Source organism: Tachypleus tridentatus, chromosome 4 (assembly GCF_004210375.1).
Source record: "Tachypleus tridentatus isolate NWPU-2018 chromosome 4, ASM421037v1, whole genome shotgun sequence".
Lineage (NCBI taxonomy): Eukaryota > Metazoa > Arthropoda > Merostomata > Xiphosura > Limulidae > Tachypleus > Tachypleus tridentatus.
In genome coordinates, this window is record NC_134828.1 from 118,496,212 (window position 1) to 118,518,321 (window position 22,110).

The following is a 22,110-nucleotide window of genomic DNA, read 5'->3' on the forward strand; positions in this document are numbered from 1 at the left end:
ATAGGTGTTCTTGTAGTCTATCTTAAGATAGTTTATATATATTAATTTAAATGAATAAAGTAATGAAACAGTTTTGATAATGCTAACATCACCTTTCTATGGTTTCTTCAGAAGATATCCCAGGTCCAAGCTACATTATACACAACATAGGTGTTCTTGTAGTCTATCTTAAGATAGTTTGCATATATTAATTTAAATGAATAAAGTAATGAAACAGTTTTGATAATGCTAACATCAGCTTTCTATGGTTTCTTTAGAAGATATCATCCCAGGTCCAAGCTACATTATCAGACATGGACAAAGTTCAAAGTTTACTAAAGCAGGTTGTTAGAGAGTGGAGTGAAGAAGGGGAACAGGAGAGAACAACTTGTTTCCAGCCAATTTTGAATGAAATTATTGCCAGGTTTCCAAGCAGAGAATAGTATGTTAACATATTTTGTTTGTTTTCGTAAGTGCAAGATAACATTCTTGTTTGTTTCAGTGTAACATATTAAGGTCTTACAGTATGTGTTCAAGGTAACATGCTTGTTTGTTTCAGTGTAACATCTTAAGGTCTTGCAGTATGTGTTCAAGGTAACATGCTTGTTTGTTTCAGTGTAACATCTGAAGGTCTTGCAGTATGTGTTCAAGGTTACATGCTTGTTTGTTTCAGTGTAACATCTTAAGGTCTTGCAGTATGTGTTCAAGGTAACATGCTTGTTTGTTTCCCATAGTTAATATTTTCAGTGTAACATCTAAAGGTCTTGCAGTATGTGTTCAAGGTAACATGCTTGTTTGTTTCCCATAGTTTATATTTTCAGTGTAACATCTAAAGGTCTTGCAGTATGTGTTCAAGGTAACATGCTTGTTTGTTTCCCATAGTTTATATATTCAGTGTAACATCTTAAGGTCTTGCAGTATGTGGTCAAGGTTACATGCTTGTTTGTTTCCCATAGTTTATATTTTCAGTGTAACATCTTAAGGTCTTGCAGTATGTGGTCAAGGTAGCATGCTTGTTTGTTTCCCATAGTTTATATTTTCAGTGTAACATCTTAAGGTCTTGCAGTATGTGTTCAAGGTAACATGCTTGTTTGTTTCAGTGTAACATCTTAAGGTCTTGCAGTATGTGTTCAAGGTAACATGCTTGTTTGTTTCAGTGTAACATCTTAAGGTCTTGCAGTATGTGGTCAAGGTAACATGCTTGTTTGTTTCCCATAGTTTATATTTTCAGTGTAACATCTTAAGGTCTTGCAGTATGTGTTTAGGGATGCTCAGTTTATGGTTGTTTTGTAATTTTTTAAAATTTTCTTTTGTGTTGTGTAAAATAGAGATTGTTTATATTATTGCTCAGTTATACATCATTTTTGGAGATTAACAAAACACAGTTGGACTGATTATACCATGTAACACAGGTTTTGTGCCTGAATAGTGTGTGTTATTATATGTTGTAAAAGTACAGAAAATGGCCATTATTTCCTTCAAACTTTGCTTTTGTAACCTGGTTAATGTAATTTAGGAATTAACCTATTTTCTTTGTAAAAACAGACAAATTTACACATTTTCATTTACATATGGTCTGAATAAAACAACATATGAATCAAGACTTACATGTATTTATACTAAAGTTATACAGAAATGTTTAGAAGTGAGTAGTTTTTCAAGATTTGCAACTGTAATGTAAATCACTTTCACATATTAGCCCCCGAATTAGTTTACCATCATGTTTTCGTTATATGCTCCCAGGTCACAAAAGCAAAGTTTGAAGAGAAAAATAGGTCTTTTCCATTTACTTTAGGCATAAGTAATTGGGAAATAACACTTTCTGTCCAGGAACATGATGTAAAAATGTTGTTACATAGTGTTGTATTAAAGTTATTTCAGTGCTATGGGTGAACAAAGCTATAATTATAAAACATCTAAGTGTTTGTAATCAGTTGATACATCTCATTTTCAATTACTGTTATTTACGTAAAACAAAATGTTTTTAAAAATTTAAAATTAAGTTAAAAAAAAACAAATCTTCAGTGTTTCATATGCTATAAAGTGTATTACATGTTGTAGAACACACAATAATAATATATGAAAAATTTAAATGCTATTATATATTATCCCTATGCATAATTTCAGAATGAACAGCAGTGGCTAGGAGTTACCCATAGCAAACTGCAGTGTTACTCAGGATTATGAATTAGTTGTGATTGGTGAATAATCTGAATAATAGACAAAACATATGGTTCTGCACATTACATACAGAACATATGGTTCTGCACATTACAGAACATATGGTTCTGCATATTACATACAGAACATATGGTTCTGCACCTTACAAACATTACATACAGAACATATGGTTCTGCACCTTACAAACATTACATACAGAACATATGGTTCTGCACCTTACAAACATTACATACAGAACATATGGTTCTGCACCTTACAAACATTACATACAGAACATATGGTTCTGCACCTTACAAACATTACATAACAGAGCATATGGTTCTGCACCTTACAAACACTACATAACAGAACACAATATTATTTACTGTTTTTTAACAGTTTAATAAGATATAGTAAATTATATTCTTATAATGGTGTTTTGTAAGTGAATTCCTGTAGTAACAAATAATCTTCCAACCATAGTTTAAAAAATAATGAAATATGAACACTTCAGATACTTTGTTTTTGTTTTACACTTAGTATGTATGCTTAACTAGATTTGAAATATACCTTCATTGGGATGTAATATCAAGTATATTATTGCTAAATGGAACTGAAAATCTTCAAAACTGTTATGTACAAATTTTTGAGATTCCTAATATTTTTTAAATTATAAAATAAGCAAAAAGGTATTGTAGGCAGATCCTTAGTATATATTTTTATCATATTCAATTTCCTTTATAAAAACATTCATAGAACACAGATATGTGCCTTTAACCCTTTTGCAATGGGCTCAGTATAATACATGCTAGTTCATCTACATGTGCACACATTTAAGTATTTGTAATGTAACATTTGATACAGCATGTCTATCTTCTTAATATTTGGTAGACGTTCAGTAAATGTTACACATATTCTCTGTACAGAAAATCAGATTTTTAAATGAAATGTTTTTACAGTAGATTTGTTTATGAAAATATTGATCATTTTGTTGCTAGTGTGAGTACAAAGTGATTTCATGTCATGATTAAAAAATATATTCTTTTTCTCAAAAGTCTCAAATATTTTTTGCATGATGTTGAAAACATCCTAAATACATTTCAAACATTTGTTTAAAATAAGAGTTTGTATTTTATTATTCTTTACTCTAACTATGTTGGTCTGTCACTTAACCGTTCTTCTAACTATCAAAAAATATTAGGAAGTAAATATAAATTATGCTTTTTTCATGCTAAAATGATTACATATTATAACATAAAAATATGAATGCTTAGTGTATGTAGCTCAAGTCACATAACACTATATATTTATTATATTGACCTTCCAGTCATGTCTAGCTAACATTACATACCTTCCACTGACGTAATGCACTCATGTTACCCTATCGAATAATATAAATCTCTAGTCTTCCCTATCTTGTCTGTGAACTAGTATTTTGTAATATATAGTTACTTTTCAGTTATTATACATTACACGTGTATATAGGTTATTACTATTTGGATATAAATTATTAAACTTATTTTTATTAAAATATAGAACAATAAGTCAAGTTAAAGCAAACAAATCATTTCTCTTTACAATCTTTGAAGTATAAAGCTGCTGGACATAAGTTGCTAAGTCTTTTAAACTTCCACACATAAGGATATAAAACAAAATCTTTTTAAGTTTTATATATACAGTTGAATAGCCATAGAATTTCACTATAATTTATTAGGCTTAGTAACTAAGTTGTATTTAGACGTAATTAATATGAAACATCAAGCATACTAAAAACACAACCTACCTTGGCCAAAAGAATGTGGTAGCCTTTTCACAGATTAAATGGCTGAGAAAACCACTAGGGGACATTCTAACCTGTTACTTGGTTATACGTGTATATAAAGGACAGTTTTCAAACATAGAAAGAGATAAACAGGACCACTGTGTTTGATTCAGTACATAAACCATATTTCATCAAAATAAAAAGATACTAAGTTGTAATTTTATATTCTAGCTTGATGATAGCAGTAATTTGAATTACTAATTTGTACAAAACTATAGACTTAATATTTTTACATCACACACATCTAATATTAAACAATGCAATATTCAGTATACCATGTGACTCACTGAAATATATATTTAGGTGTGTTCTTTTAATATTTACTTTTAAATTAAGAAATTAACTGATATATAATATTAAAGTTTGAATTATAATCTACAATTTGATTCCAAACTTATTGACATGGATTCGTAAAATAGTAGTTCAATAAAATTTTGAATGCACGTCAATAGACGTGATGGCATGGCCTTTGACCTGTGACGTGTTACAAAAGGGTTAATGTTAGTGTTTATAAACAAACTTCATAATTAATGTTGAAAATTAATACAATGTTTTGTATGTTTTTCCTTCATGTAACTCAGTTATGAACTTTGTTTCAAAACTAGCCTATGTATCAGATACACAGAGTATACTGTCAGTGGTTACATCAAGCATAACTGATCTTTAGTGGTTTTTGATGTTTAGCAATCTTTGGATTAACAAACCTCTTACATTTTTTCTGTAACATAATTTCCAGTTTCATATATTATTTTGTTGTTATCCAGTTGATTTTGTGATCAGGAATAATTCAGAATAATTGATTAATTAATTATTTGCTGCCAATTTATCAACACTTCCCAAATATATTTTCTAGGCACTCCTGACATTGGAAATTTGTGTTATATCAGTTAAGACTTAACCTTTATTATGTTCTGTGTTTGCTTAGTTACTGTAATTTTTGTATTTTTCTAACATTACTTGAGAAGTTTATTCAAAGTATTCTTCAAAGCTTTTCTCCAGCTATTACATTAATGCAGAATATCTCTCTAAGTGTCTGTGTGATATTAATATTACGTTTGGTTATAGTCAGTAATTTTTTGTTTCATGTGTCTGTAGTAACACAAGTGTATTCACTTGACAGGAAACAAAATACTGGTTATTTGTTCTTACTTATTAATAACATTTTGGACTTATGGTGAACCTGAAGTTCACTGCCTTATAAACTATATTGTTTAGAAGTGGTAATAATTAGGAGGTTGTAAGATATTAAATGGTTTTACAGGGCAATTCTTACCTTACAGCAATCCTCGAGACATACAGATCTTAGTTCCTGGTGCTGGCTTAGGACGTTTAGCTTATGAAATTGCTAGGAAAGGATATACTTGTCAAGGGAATGAGTTCAGCCTGTTCATGTTATTTGCATCAAATTTTATTCTAAATAAGTAAGTTAATTTGGACAGTGTTTAATAAAACATAGAGTTATTGTACAATATCACAAGAATAATAATTATTATGGAGCAGTTTAATGACAGATCCATTCAGTTACTTAAAATCATGTTTAATACACTAATGGATTTAAATTCATATATTAGTTAACAGTCCTATATAAAATGGCATTATGATCTTACTGTAATGTTAACTTATATATCGTGTATGACACTTGATAACAAATGGCACAGAACTTTAAGGATAATTTAAATCCTTTGATTTGATGTAATGAGGTTCACATTTATTTCATTCATATTCTACAATTTCTGATATGGTACATTTTCCTTTGTACACAGGGTAATTATGTCCCTCTTATCTGGCCATGAGATTTGTTTGTCATTAGTCTTGAGCTAACTTTCTCTAAAATAACATATATAACATGTACTGTACATGTACGTGGTGACATAAACACTCTCTACTAGTAGCAGAGTGACATAACCACCATGAAATCCCCTGACACACTGAGAGAACATTTTCTTCAGCACTGCTTTGCACACGTTAATTTTTCATTGTACGTTCAGTTTACTGAGATTTGTATTTGTGCAGAGGAACTTAGGTTTTCTTCTACCTTAGTTTTTGTTTCAGTAGTATTAGATACAAGAAAATAAAAACTTTATAAAAAAGGAAGTACATGTAGCAATGCCTAACACCAATCCTTCAAAAACAACATAGTAGGTATGTCTAATATCAATCCTTCAAAAACAACATAGTAGGTATGCCTAATATCAATCCTTCAAAAACAACATAGTAGATATGTCTAATGCCAATTCTTGAAAAACAGTGTAGTAGGTATGTCTAATATCAATCCTTCAAAAACAACATAGTAGGTATGTCTAATATCAATCCTTCAAAAACAACATAGTAAGTATGTCTAATATCAATCCTTCAAAAACAACATAGTAGGTATGTCTAATATCAATCCTTCAAAAACAACATAGTAGGTATGCCTAATATCAATCCTTCAAAAACAACATAGTAGGTATGCCTAATATCAATCCTTCAAAACAACATAGTAGGTATGTCTAATACCAATTCTTGAAAAACAATATAGGAAGTATGTCTAATATCAATCCTTCAAAAACAACATAGTAGGTATGTCTAATATCGATCCTTCCAAAACAACATAGTAGGTATGTCTAATATCGATCCTTCCAAAACAACATAGTAGGTATGTCTAATACCAATTCTTGAAAAACAACATAGTAGGTATGTCTAATACCAATTCTTGAAAAACAATATAGGAAGTATGTCTAATATAAATCCTTCAAAAACAACATGGTAGGTATGTCTAATATCAATCCTTCAAAAACAACATAGTAGGTATGTCTAATATCAATCCTTCAAAAACAACATAGTAGGTATGTCTAATATTAATCCCCAAAAACAATATAATAGGCATGTCTAATATCAATCCTTCAAAAACAACACAGTAGGTATGTCTAATATCGATCCTTCCAAAACAACATAGTAGGTATGTCTAATATCGATCCTTCCAAAACAACATAGTAGGTATGTCTAATACCAATTCTTGAAAAACAACATAGTAGGTATGTCTAATACCAATTCTTGAAAAACAATATAGGAAGTATGTCTAATATAAATCCTTCAAAAACAACATGGTAGGTATGTCTAATATCAATCCTTCAAAAACAACATAGTAGGTATGTCTAATATCAATCCTTCAAAAACAACATAGTAGGTATGTCTAATATTAATCCTTCAAAAACAATATAATAGGCATGTCTAATATCAATCCTTCAAAAACAACACAGTAGGTATGTCTAATATCAATCCTTCAAAAACAACATAGTAGGTATGTCTAATATCAATCCTTCAAAAACAACATAGTAGGTATGTCTAATATCATTCCTTCAAAAACAACATAGTAGATATGTCTAATGCCAATTCTTGAAAAACAATATAGTAGGTATGTCTAATATCAATCCTTCAAAAACAACATAGTAGGTATGTCTGATATCAATCTTTAAAAAACAACATAGTAGGTATGTCTAATATCAATCCTTCAAAAACAACATAGTAGGTATGTCTGATATCAATCTTTAAAAAACAATATAGTAGGTATGTCTAATAACAATCCTTCAAAAACAACATAGTAGGTATGTCTAATATTAATCCTTCAAAAACAATATAGTAGGTATGTCTAATATCAATCCTTCAAAAACAATATAGTAGGTATGTCTAATATCAATCCTTCAAAAACAACATAGTAGGTATGTCTGATATCAATCCTTCAAAAACAACATAGTAGGTATGTCTAGTATCAATCCTTCAAAAACAACATAGTAGGTATGTCTAATATCAACCCTTCAAAAACAACATAGTAGGTATGTCTAATATCAACCCTTCAAAAACAACATAGTAGGTATGCCTAATATCAATCCTTCAAAAACAACATAGTAGGTATGTCTAATACCAATTCTTCAAAAACAATATAGGAAATATGTCTAATATCAATCCTTCAAAAACAACATCGTAGGTATGTCTAATATCGATTCAAAAACAACAGAACATTTTCTTCAGCACTGCTTTGCACACGTTAATTTTTCATTGTACGTTCAGTTTACTGAGATTTGTATTTGTGCAGAGGAACTTAGGTTTTCTTCTACCTTAGTTTTTGTTTCAGTAGTATTAGATACAAGAAAATAGAAACTTTATAAAAAAGGAAGTACATGTAGCAATGCCTAACACCAATCCTTCAAAAACAACATAGAAGGTATGTCTAATATCAATCCTTCAAAAACAACATAGTAAGTATGTCTAATGCCAATTCTTGAAAAACAGTATAGTAGGTATGTCTAATATCAATCCTTCAAAAACAACATAGTAGGTATGTCTAATATCAATCCTTCAAAAACAACATAGTAGGTATGTCTAATATCAATCCTTCAAAAACAACATAGTAGGTATGTCTAATATCAATCCTTCAAAAATAACATAGTAGGTAAGTCTAATATCAGTCCTTCAAAAACAATATAGTAGGGATGGCTAATATCAAACCTTCAAAAACGATACAGTGGGTATGACAAATATCAGTCCTTTAAAAACAGTATAGTAGGTATGACTAATAATTCTTTAAAAACAATAAGTGTGTCTAATATCAGTCCTTTCTAAAACAAGTTATTAGGCATGTCTAATATCAATCCTTCAAAAACAACACAGTAGGTATGTCTAATATCAATCCTTCAAAAACAACATAGTAGGTATGTCTAATATCAATCCTTCAAAAACAACATAGTAGTTATGTCTAATATTAATCCTTCAAAAACAATATAGTAGGTATGTCTAATATCAATCCTTCAAAAACAATATAGTAGGTATGTCTAATATCAATCCTTCAAAAACAACATAGTAGGTATGTCTGATATCAATCGTTCAAAAACAACATAGTAGGTATGTCTGATATCAATCGTTCAAAAACAACATAGTAGGTATGTCTAGTATCAATCCTTCAAAAACAACATAGGTATGTCTAATATCAATCCTTCAAAAACAACATAGTAGGTATGTCTAATATCAACCCTTCAAAAACAACATAGTAGGTATGTCTAATATCAACCCTTCAAAAACAACATAGTAGGTATGTCTAATATCAATCCTTCAAAAACAACATAGTAGGTATGTCTAATATCAATCCTTCAAAAACAACATAGTAGGTATGCCTAATATCAATCCTTCAAAAACAACATAGTAGGTATGTCTAATACCAATTCTTCAAAAACAATATAGGAAATATGTCTAATATCAATCCTTCAAAAACAACATCGTAGGTATGTCTTATATCGATTCAAAAACAACAGAACATTTTCTTCAGCACTGCTTTGCACACGTTAATTTTTCATTGTATGCTCAGTTTACTGAGATTTGTATTTGTGCAGAGGAACTTAGGTTTTCTTCTACCTTAGTTTTTGTTTCAGTAGTATTAGATACAAGAAAATAGAAACTTTATAAAAAAGGAAGTACATGTAGCAATGCCTAACACCAATCCTTCAAAAACAACATAGAAGGTATGTCTAATATCAATCCTTCAAAACAACATAGTAAGTATGTCTAATGCCAATTCTTGAAAACAGTATAGTAGGTATGTCTAATATCAATCCTTCAAAACAACATAGTAGGTATGTCTAATATCAATCCTTCAAAACAACATAGTAGGTATGTCTAATATCAATCCTTCAAAAACAACATAGTAGGTATGTCTAATATCAATCCTTCAAAAATAACATAGTAGGTAAGTCTAATATCAGTCCTTCAAAAACAATATAGTAGGGATGGCTAATATCAAACCTTCAAAAACGATACAGTGGGTATGACAAATATCAGTCCTTTAAAAACAGTATAGTAGGTATGACTAATAATTCTTTAAAAACAATAAGTGTGTCTAATATCAGTCCTTTCTAAAACAAGTTATTAGGCATGTCTAATATCAATCCTTCAAAAACAACACAGTAGGTATGTCTAATATCAATCCTTCAAAAACAACATAGTAGGTATGTCTAATATCAATCCTTCAAAAACAACATAGTAGGTATGTCTAATATCAATCCTTCAAAAACAACATAGTAGGTATGTCTAATATCATTCCTTCAAAAACAACATAGTAGGTATGTCTAATGCCAATTCTTGAAAAACAATATAGTAGGTATGTCTAATATCAATCCTTCAAAAACAACATAGTAGGTATGTCTGATATCAATCTTTAAAAAACAACATAGTAGGTATGTCTAATATCAATCCTTCAAAAACAACATAGTAGGTATGTCTGATATCAATCTTTAAAAAACAATATAGTAGGTATGTCTAATATCAATCCTTCAAAAACAACATAGTAGGTATGTCTAATATTAATCCTTCAAAAACAATATAGTAGGTATGTCTAATATCAATCCTTCAAAAACAACATAGTAGGTATGTCTAATATTAATCCTTCAAAAACAACATAGTAGGTATGTCTAATATTAATCCTTCAAAAACAACATAGTAGGTATGTCTAATATTAATCCTTCAAAAACAATATAGTAGGTATGTCTAATATCAATCCTTCAAAAACAACATAGTAGGTATGTCTGATATCAATCCTTCAAAAACAACATAGTAGGTATGTCTAATATTAATCCTTCAAAAACAATATAGTAGGTATGTCTAATATCAATCCTTCAAAAACAACATAGTAGGTATGTCTGATATCAATCCTTCAAAAACAACATAGTAGGTATGTCTAGTATCAATCCTTCAAAAACAACATAGGTATGTCTAATATCAATCCTTCAAAAACAACATAGTAGGTATGTCTAATATCAACCCTTCAAAAACAACATAGTAGGTATGTCTAATATCAACCCTTCAAAAACAACATAGTAGGTATGTCTAATATCAATCCTTCAAAAACAACATAGTAGGTATGTCTAATATCAATCCTTCAAAAACAACATAGTAGGTATGCCTAATATCAATCCTTCAAAAACAACATAGTAGGTATGTCTAATACCAATTCTTCAAAAACAATATAGGAAATATGTCTAATATCAATCCTTCAAAAACAACATCGTAGGTATGTCTAATATCGATTCAAAAACAACAGAACATTTTCTTCAGCACTGCTTTGCACACGTTAATTTTTCATTGTACGTTCAGTTTACTGAGATTTGTATTTGTGCAGAGGAACTTAGGTTTTCTTCTACCTTATTTTTTGTTTCAGTAGTATTAGATACAAGAAAATAGAAACTTTATAAAAAAGGAAGTACATGTAGCAATGCCTAACACCAATCCTTCAAAAACAACATAGAAGGTATGTCTAATATCAATCCTTCAAAAACAACATAGTAAGTATGTCTGATGCCAATTCTTGAAAAACAGTATAGTAGGTATGTCTAATATCAATCCTTCAAAAACAACATAGTAGGTATGTCTAATATCAATCCTTCAAAAACAACATAGTAGGTATGTCTATTATCAATCCTTCAAAAACAACATAGTAGGTATGTCTAATATCAATCCTTCAAAAATAACATAGTAGGTAAGTCTAATATCAGTCCTTCAAAAACAATATAGTAGGGATGGCTAATATCAAACCTTCAAAAACGATACAGTGGGTATGACAAATATCAGTCCTTTAAAAACAGTATAGTAGGTATGACTAATAATTCTTTAAAAACAATAAGTGTGTCTAATATCAGTCCTTTCTAAAACAAGTTATTAGGTATGTCTAATAGTAATCCTTCAAAAACAAGATAGCAGGTATGTCTAATATCAATCCTTCGAAAACAACATAGTAGATATGTGTAATACCAGTCACACATAAACAAGATAGTAGGTATGTCTGATATCAATTCTTGAAAAACAATATTGGAGGTATGGCTGATATCAGTCCTTGAAAAACAGTATTGTAGGTATGTCTAATATCAATCCTGCAAAAACAATATGGTAGGTATATCTAATATCAGTCCTTCAAAAACAATATAGAAGGTGTGGTAAATATCAGTTTTTAAAAACCAATGTAGTAGGTAAAGTAGGTGTGTTTTTAATGCTGTATTTTAAGATATATATATAGAACTTAAGATGTAACGACAATGAGGTTCCAACTGTAATATTTATTGTTTATCTATAACTGAATAGAATTATGAGTTTTTTGTTACTACCAGTTATTAATTATATTTATAAAAGTGGATGCTTCCTTTGAAACTATGTCATCTCAGTAAAATTGGTTGGCATCGTTGTAGATTTCATCTGATAAAATAGAAGAAAGATATAACAAGAAGTCAAACCTTTTGCTGATATTTACAGACATTCCTAGAACTTGTGATTCAGTCATTACATGAATAGATATTGTTATAAAAGTTAACATTTGTTGTATTGTAAAGTTCTTACTACCAGTGACACTGTGCGACATTTTCCAAGAAAATTTGTCTTTTTACCAGTCAGGTGACTTTCCCATGCACGCTCTGAACGAGCATCATACGAATAGTCTGTGTGTTTGACTGCCCTCCTAGGCATTAATCCGAGCTATTGATGTTCCAAAAAATCAGAGGCTGGAACCGATGCATGCTCTGCAAGTGAAAGTGGGCTTTCTAGGGGTACTCCTGTTACCCCCCACAGCAAAATTTCAGTTTCATTGGATCTATAGATCCCAGTCCTGAAAAGAGGCCCATCTTTAAGTATCAAAATATTTGTAAAACAAAGTCACACAAGTTAACCATTTTGAAGTGCTGGCTTTGTATCTCCCTGCTCTTTCTACTGCAGTCATATCTACACCAAGTGATCTTCGAGAAACAGTAAGCTGAACTCCCGTCACACTCTTCACATGCATTCCGGCTCAACGACCCTTTTTGCAACTCAGACCGACGCTCCTTAAAGGGATAATAAATCTGTCAACTTCACAAGGTCATTTGAGACCACCACTCTAGATTAGCAAACAAGAACTACCCTAGTTCAGTAAAACAAGTTTCAAAAGTTCTCCCTTAGGAGAACAAAATATAATTTAACTCAAATACCTACCAAATGATACACATGACCAGTTGAGGACATATTTAAAATATCATTTTGATGATTTATCTGAACCATCCTGACACGGATAGTTCTACAACCTGCCTGATTCTAAGTAAATGAGGCATTTTCCTTTGAGAATGATGAAGTTACAAACACAAAACTTGTTTCTGCTCTCTCTTCTGGAGAATTTGTGAATATGTTATAGTTATTGCACATTGTGTTGTAAACACTCATGCATACTGGGTCTCCTCATCCCTTTGGGTTGTGTTCCTTTAATTTTCATCTGAGAATGACAAGGAAGATGGGGAAATTGATCAACTGTTTTCCCCACCTATATTTGCTTTGGGTATTGACATACTGGTTGACAAAAATATTCACTCTTTATATTTCTTTGAGGGAATAATCTCTCAAGTCTTCTTTCTTTGCTCTTTCACGTATGCCTTTTGATTCTTCCTAGTTCCTTTTTGATGAAACCTATTCTAGAAATTACCTTATTTTTCCTCTTTTGTCTGAGATTAGGGTTCATACTGATTCCGTGTGAGCACATGCCTTATCCTTCTCACTTTTGGTCCAGACTCACAGCCATTCATTTTTTTTTTTCCTTTTGTAGATTATCAGTTTCTGGAATCTTTTGACTGATTGAGAAGCAAATCTCTTGCCTTTTAATTCAACCTCTGCATTTTTGTTTTTTTCTCACCACCCTCCCATTTGACCTCTCTTCTGTCCACCTTATGTCTGTTGGTTTTTTTGGAGTTGCTTAATCCCTTCTTTTTTACTATCTTGGCTCATACAACTGTTTCTGTTCTGTCCCTGCTTAGTTGCCCCCATTTTTGGACTTATTGGGTTGGAGTGTGTTCCTCACTATTCTTCATTCTGTTCCTGCTTGGTTGCCTCATTTTTGGAGTTATTGGGTTGGAGTGTGTTCCTCACTATTCTTTATTCTGTTCCTGCTTGGTTGCCCCATTTTGGGACTTATTGGGTTGGAGTGTGTTCCTCACTATTCTTCATTCTGTTCCTGCCCATTTTTGGACTTATTGGGTTGGGATGTGTTCTGCACTGTTCTTCATTCTATCCCTACTTGGTTGCCCTGTTTTTGGACTTATTGGGTTGGGGTGTGTTCTTCACTATTCTTCATTCTGTTCCTGCTTGGTTGTCCCATTTTTGGACTTATTGGGTTGGAGTGTGTTCCTCACTATTCTTCATTCTGTTCCTGCTTGGTTGCCCCATTTTTGGACTTATTGGGTTGGAGTGTGTTCCTCACTATTCTTCATTCTGTTCCTGCTTGGTTGTCCCATTTTTAGACTTATTGGGTTGGAGTGTGTTCCTCACTATTCTTCATTCTGTTCCTGCCCATTTTTGGACTTGTTGGGTTTGGATGTGTTCTGCACTATTCTTCATTTTATCCCTACTTGGTTGCCCTGTTTTTGGACTTATTGGGTTGGAGTGTGTTCCTCACTATTCTTCATTCTGTTCCTGCTTGGTTGCCCCACTTTTGGACTTATTGGGTTGGAGTGTGTTCCTCACTATTCTTTATTCTGTTCCTGCTTGGTTGCCCCATTTTGGGACTTATTGGGTTGGAGTGTGTTCCTCACTATTCTTCATTCTGTTCCTGCCCATTTTTGGACTTATTGGGTTGGGATGTGTTCTGCACTGTTCTTCATTCTATCCCTACTTGGTTGCCCTGTTTTTGGACTTATTGGGTTGGGGTGTGTTCCTCACTATTCTTCATTCTGTTCCTGCTTGGTTGCCCCATTTTTGGACTTATTGGGTTGGAGTGTGTTCCTCACTATTCTTTATTCTGTTCCTGCTTGGTTGCCCCATTTTTGGACTTATTGGGTTGGGATGTGTTCTGCACTATTCTTCATTCTATCCCTACTTGGTTGCCCTGTTTTTGGACTTATTGGGTTGGGGTGTGTTCTTCACTATTCTTCATTCTGTTCCTGCTTGGTTGTCCCTTTTTTGGACTTATTGGGTTGGAGTGTGTTCCTCACTATTCTTCATTCTATCCCTACTTGGTTGCCATGTTTTTGGACTTATTGGGTTGGAGTGTGTTCCTCACTATTCTTCATTCTGTTCCTGTTTGGTTGCCCCATTTTTGGACTTATTGGGTTGGAGTGTGTTCCTCACTATTCTTCATTCTGTTCCTGCTTGGTTGTCCCATTTTTGGACTTATTGGGTTGGAGTGTGTTCCTCACTATTCTTCATTCTGTTCCTGCTTGGTTGTCCCATTTTTGGACTTATTGGGTTGGAGTGTGTTCCTCACTATTCTTCAATTCCCTCTTTCTTATTTATGCTCTTTCTTCACCTGGAAGTGTTTGTTTGATTTTTGTGGTATTCCTGATTTACTGGAGTTTATGGAATGTATGGTCAACAAGTTTGCATTTCTTAATTTCATCCCGTGTTAGAGGTTCTGTCACTTTCAGTGCATTAATGTCCTGAGAAACAATTTTTTTCCTTGTGGAGTGCACACATGCCTCTTTCAATGGATCTTGTGAGGCCAGTGGAATATTTCTCAGGATCTGTTGTCTCCTCTTCCCAAAAATCTGTCTTTGTCACTAGACCATACCATTTCCATAATTGGCTTCAGCTAACACTCTCTGAGTGGATCTTTATTGTTTCACAGATGATGCTCTCTTTGAGACACATCTCTTAAACAACAACATGATCTGTGGCATTTACACACATGAAGAGGCCACTGCACATTAATGTACTGGAATTTCTCACTATTTGTCAGCCATTTTCCCATGTCCATCCTTTTTTAATGGATTATTTGGTCATGATTCAGTCAGAAAATTCCACAGTCATTATTTATATCAACTGTTAAAGGGTTATCTGCTGTAGGAATCATTCTGTACTTCAGGGTTTTCATTCTAATGATAAAATTACAAAATGAAACATTACTAATAAAAATGTACATTACTTTGATGTTGGTACTTGTTAGAGTACTTTAATTTCCATCTTATGAATCATTTTAATCTTTGCAAGTGGTTAGTCTAGTAATCTTGCAAAATTGTTAATGTTGTAGTGTCTTTTTTATTGGTAGAATCAGAGTGAACATATTTTACACTCAAGTAATATACCAGTATACAGTGTGATTAGTTTGTATATTACTACTGTACTACAGCCAGATACCCTTGTTCTCTGTAACAATGATGTACTGTTACTTTAATAACTGCTCTTTTATAGTTGAAAAATCAATTTATTCTGTAAATATCCTAATTTTTGATAACAGTTCTATATTTTTCTCAACTCTGTTGATGTTGACTAGTAAGGTGGCATTGGTTATTAAACTGGTGAAATTTTTTCAAACAGGTGGTGTAAGGGTAATGTCCAGTACAAACCTCAGAATGTTTTATTTTTTTCTGATTTATAAATAGTTACACTAAGAAATATTTATTTTCTGTATCAAAAAATTTATCATTTTAGCTTAGTTGTCATTTGAAAATTTGTGTAGAGAAACCCATGAAATGGTATAATTGTATTTTTTAGGTTGGTGTACAGGTTTCATTTACATTGTGTGATAACATGTTTTGATGTTTTACAGTTTAGGGTTAGAAAAGTAACTTATTTCTAAATTATTTTGATTGAAGATATTTATCAAATTAAATGAAGGATACATCAAACATGCTGTTAAATGTAATCAAACTAATTACGCTGATAACTAATTAATTGGTAAATTCAGTTAATCTCGAAACATTAAAATCGGTAATATGTATTGGTTAAAATTATCGTTATTGGGCTTCATGACTAATACTGGTCACTCACAAACTTTATTGCTGAATTATTGCTGGTGTTTATGTCTTAAGGCCTAGATTACTGTATTTTATATATCTGGATTTATAATTAATACTGAGTGTGTTTATCACTCATACTTTCTTGATGGAGTTTGTCTTGAGGCCTAGATTACTGTATTTTATATATCTGGATTTATAATTAATACTGAATGTGTTTATCACTCATACTTTCTTGATGGAGTTTCTGTCTTAAGGCCTAGATTACTGTATTTTATATATCTGTATTTATAATTAATACTGAGTGTGTTTATCACTCATACTTTCTTGATGGAGTTTGTCTTAAGGCCTAGATTACTGTATTTTATATATCTGGATTTATAATTAATAGTGATTGTGTTTGTCACTTATACTTTATTTATAATGTTTGTATCTTAAGAACTGGACTACTGTGTTTAGATATATCTTGATTTCATAATTAATACTGGTAATGTTTGTCACTCATGAACTTCATTGCTCATGTTTATGTCTTAAGAACTTGACTACTGTTCCATCTTTATATTTTGAATGCCTGATTTACTCTGTGATGTAACCAGCTATTCTTTGTATGTTTTAGTTTAAGAAGTGCATTAGCAGGTTTATTATAAAGAACACTAAGTTCTTATGCTGCTATAACTTAGTGGTTCTGTTTAAATATAACAAGGTTCAGTAAGAAGGTTTAAAATTTAGAAAATATCTTTTGTTCTTTATTATTTAAAGATTGTGATCATCACATATTAGTAATAAAAACTGTTTTACGATTCCAACTTCATAAAGTGTGCTCAGTTTTAGGGGATGCTGTTGTTATACTGTAGAGAAGCTTTATGAAGTGTTCTCTGTGTTAGGGGATTCTGTTGTTATACTGTAGATAAGCTTTATGAAGTGTTCTCTGTGTTAGGGGATGCTGTTGTTATACTGTAGATAAGCTTTATGAAGTGTTCTCTGTGTTAGGGGATGCTGTTGTTATACTGTAGATAAGCTTTATGAAGTGTTCTCTGTGTTAGGGGTATGTTGTGGTAAGTGTGTAAAGTAGGTATATTTTTGTGCATACAAAAGCCATTAAGATTAGTCTGTTCTTCTGTAAATCATAATCATAACCATTTGTCATCTGAAGATCAAATCAAAGCAGCATTGTTTCCATGTTGTTGTAGTGATATAAAACAAGTGTTCTTCATTTTGTTTGTAGATGTAAAGGCGTTAACTTGTATCATATATATCCTTGGGTACATCAGTATCACAATCATTTATCATCAGAAGATCAGATCAGAGCAGCATCCTTTCCAGATTCAGATCCATCAGATTTACCACCAAACTCAGAATTTTCAATGGCTGCTGGTAATTTTGTGGAAATTTACACAGAGTCAGGTAGTTTTTTAAAGGCATTCAAAGAAAGTTAATTTATTGGTTTTTCAAATGGTGACAGATTTAAATGTAATCTTTTTTGTATTATAGATAAGTAAACAGCCAATAGAATTCCAGTTGTGTTTTATCTGTCAAATTCATACTGAAAAACCTTTAAACGTTTTTTTTATGATATTTGTTTGAAAGTAAATCACAAAATGTATTGATTAAATAGATATTTTGAAATATTAAGTATGAATTAGATGTTTACCCAGTTAGATATAAAAGAAGTTATGTATGTATTTAACATTTTATGTAGATACTTGGGATTGTGTAGTCACCTGCTTCTTCTTGGACACAGCAAATAATGTTGTATTGTATATTGAAACCATACAAAACATCCTTAAGCCTGGTGGTTATTGGATCAACTTAGGCCCTCTTCTGTACCATTATGCAGATCTACCTAATGAAGACTCCATTGAGCCAAGCTATCAAGAAATAAGAAGTATCATTCAGGCTTATGGCTTCGAATTCTTAGTAGGCAACTGAGATTTGTTTCAAATACAGTTAAATATTTTGATTTTCTTAAAAAATCTGTAAAAATGATTGATATACAAGTAACGTTTATGAAGTTTCTACCTTACTGGCCATTCCTTTATACAAGTGTGTAACATATTTTCTAGCACGTCTTTCCTACTGAATTTGTTTCAACAGTACTTATCTTGTGTGAATGACTGCTGTGTTTTATAAATATCACTTTATTGTAGTATTTTTCATTTTTTTTATCAAAAATGCGCAGTCCTGCATACCAAACTCATTACTGTATTTTATGCAGCCATACTGTAATGTTAGGTTCCTCTTGCATGGTCCAGCAGAAATATTACTCTGATGATACCTCTATGAACAAAAGCATAGTACTTTTCTTGTCTTCCTATAGACTTGCAAGCAACTAATGTCTCTAATTTCCATCTAAAAATTGTGTTTAATGTAAACTCCCTTTGACACAACCTTTGTGTACAATAAACCCCTTAAACACTTGTTATAAAAATATCTTCATTCTTTTTCTCTGCATCATCTAAAATGGGTGTGTTTTAAATTCAGTAAATAATCAAGTGAGACTTGCAATTGTTTTAAGGAACTTCAATTTCACTGAAGTTTAACTGTCTCTTTACTGAAAAACATTTTTTCTTCCTACTTATCCATTATGAATTTTCAAGTGATGGTAACTATTATTTTTTGTGATGGTCATAGTGTTACAATTCATGGCTACTAGATGCTCAGTAGCTGTGAAGTATTTAAAAGCCATTGTTTGATGATTTGTGGATTCTTCTGTGCACACTGGACTTCTTCCTTCCATTAGTTTGACTGATGTTCCAATGATTTGTAAATTCTATTATACACACTGGACCTCCTCCTCCCATCCGTTCAACTGATATTTTGATGATTTGTGGATTCTATCATGTACACTGGATCTCCTCCCATTTGTTTGAACTGATGTTCCAATAAATCGTGGATTCTGTCATGCACACTGGACCTCCTCCTCCCATCCATTCAACTGATATTCCGATGATTTGTGGATTCTATCATGTACACTGGATCTCCTCCCATCCATTTGAACTGATGTTCCAATAAGTTGTAGATTCTTTCATGCACACTGGACCTCCTCCTCCCATCCGTTCAACTGATATTTTGATGATTTGTGGATTCTGATATGTACACTGGATCTCCTCCCATCCGTTTTAACTGATATTCCAATAAATTGTGGATTCTGTCATACACACTGGACCTCCTCTTCTCATCCATTCAACTGATATTCTGATGATTTGTGGATTCTATCATGTACACTGGATCTCCTCCAATTCGTTTGAACTGATGTTCCAATAAATTGTGGATTCTGTCATACACACTGGACCTCCTCTTCCCATCTGTTCAACTGATATTCTGATGATTTGTGGTTTCTATCATGTACACTGGATCTCCTCCAATTCGTTTGAACTGATGTTCCAATAAATTGTGGATTCTGTCATACACACTGGACCTCCTCTTCCCATCCGTTCAACTGATATTCTGATGATTTGTGGATTCTGACATGTACACTGGATCTCCTCCCATTCGTTTGAACTGATGTTCCAATAAATTGTGGATTCTGTCATACACACTGGACCTCCTCTTCCCATCTGTTCAACTGATATTTTGATGATTTGTGGATTCTATCATGTACACTGGATCTCCTCCAATTCGTTTGAACTGATGTTCCAATAAATTGTGGATTCTGTCATACACACTGGACCTCCTCTTCCCATCCGTTCAACTGATATTCTGATGATTTGTGGATTCTATCATGTACACTGGATCTCCTCCTCCCATCTATTTGACTGATGTTCCTTCTCAGTTTGAAAAGAGCCAGGATGACAACTTTCACTGGCTGTTGACCCAGCCATGGTTTGATCTATACACTGCTTTATCAGTGCAAGAAAACCCTCACCTTTCTAATCTCTTTCTTGACATGATTTCACAAGTATATAATTTTTTCTTCAGTGTCTTTGATTTCTTCTAATATTAATGTTATTCTTCACAGACTCATTTCTTGAACAACTGTCTTAATTTTAATTTCAAAGATACGGATTGAGAAATGCTAGAATCAAACCATGAGGGAGAAAATTTTTTTGAAACTATTCATGATGGATTTTTTCACCACTTGGTCAAAGAACCTATTAGAAACAATGTTATTTTAGATTTACTGTTAACTTCAAATACAGAAATGGTTTACAGGGTGGTACAAGTGATAACTACTATATTAAGTATAGTAATATAACATATATTACTATATACTGTATTAGGTTTGCTGTTTTGCTGCGTGTGGAAATCAGGAGTAATGGTATTTTGAATTTAGATTTTGAATGTATGCAACAAGAATTATCTGTTGTGAATTGAACAACTGCATTATTTGCACACTGATCACATGTGGAAAATGCATAAAGAAACAATATTCAAATATTCTTTACAGGAAGAAAAGGGAAGGTGCCAGTAAAAAAAAAAAAACAGATTCACTTACAAACAGAATAATAGATAAAAATTAAAGGAAGGCATCACAAGTTTTTAAATTAACTGATATTATAGCAGATTTAGAAAATTATAGAAGATCGAGAATGTTGGCTGAACAGGAAATTAGGACATCTAAAAGAATTTATATTTAGCTGAAAATACAAATAAATAGTAAGAATTTAAATACATCAAGGGTAACAAAAATGTTAGTATGGGGATAGTATCCTTTAGGGATGTAAAGGAAGGCTTGTACCTGATGCTTATGAAATGGCTAGGTTATAAACTTCTGCATTTTTTTCTGTTTTTACTAATGGAGACTTAAGTAGTAATCCTGATCCTGAACAATTGATAGATGAAAACAAGGTTGGACAAGACAAATGTATAAATTCTGTGCTTGTTAAACTAAATTGAGAAGTTTAAACAACAATGATACTCTTGGCCAGATATTTCTTCAACAGTTTTAACCTTTTCACAACAGGTTGCAGATCAAAGGCCATGTCATCACATTTATTGACTTACAATAAAAGTTTTATTGAACTACTATTTTATGTCAATAACTTTGATTTCAAATTGTAATTATAATTCAAACTTTAATATTATGTATGATTTAATTTCTTAATTTAAAACAAACATTAAGAGAACATAATTGTTAATGCTCCACTTTGTATCAGACAAATCTCTAGAGCAGATGTGTTCCATTTTCATTGAAGAAAGATTAGAGGGGTTTTCTTGCTTGCTAAGAGGCAGGCAGAAAGTTGCTTCCTGGACACATTCTGGTGGAAACATCTACACCTTGTAGTGAACTCCTCTTGTGGTCGAATACCATTGGGGATATACCCATTGAGGTGACTTCCCAGTGAGTTATTGTTGAGAGGTGTTTAAACAACATTCATGAGTTGGAGATCCTTGCTAGTTTCTCCATCAAAGTTATTTCTACTGTTTTTCATATCTCCACTCATAAGAATGGAATTATGATACCAACAAGTGTCTTAATTTTGAGATTTACATCACCACGTCCACCTG

General features: G+C 32.0%; 1 protein-coding gene across 3 annotated transcripts in view; it reads left to right on the top strand.

Annotated features, from left to right (window-relative positions):
* The window catches only part of LOC143249947 (carnosine N-methyltransferase-like), a 71,557-nt gene that overhangs the window by 36,731 nt on the left and 12,716 nt on the right, over positions 1 to 22,110 (top strand). For 2 of the 3 annotated variants that reach the window (XM_076500572.1, XM_076500573.1), the window contains exons 3-6: positions 258 to 421; positions 5,242 to 5,382; positions 17,888 to 18,066; positions 18,362 to 18,579. In XM_076500572.1, coding sequence (XP_076356687.1) covers positions 258 to 421; positions 5,242 to 5,382; positions 17,888 to 18,066; positions 18,362 to 18,579 — 702 coding nt within the window. Of the gene's footprint in view, positions 1 to 257; positions 422 to 5,241; positions 5,383 to 17,887; positions 18,067 to 18,361; positions 18,609 to 22,110 lie in introns of all 3 variants that reach the window. The other variant, XM_076500574.1, reaches the window with a different exon arrangement.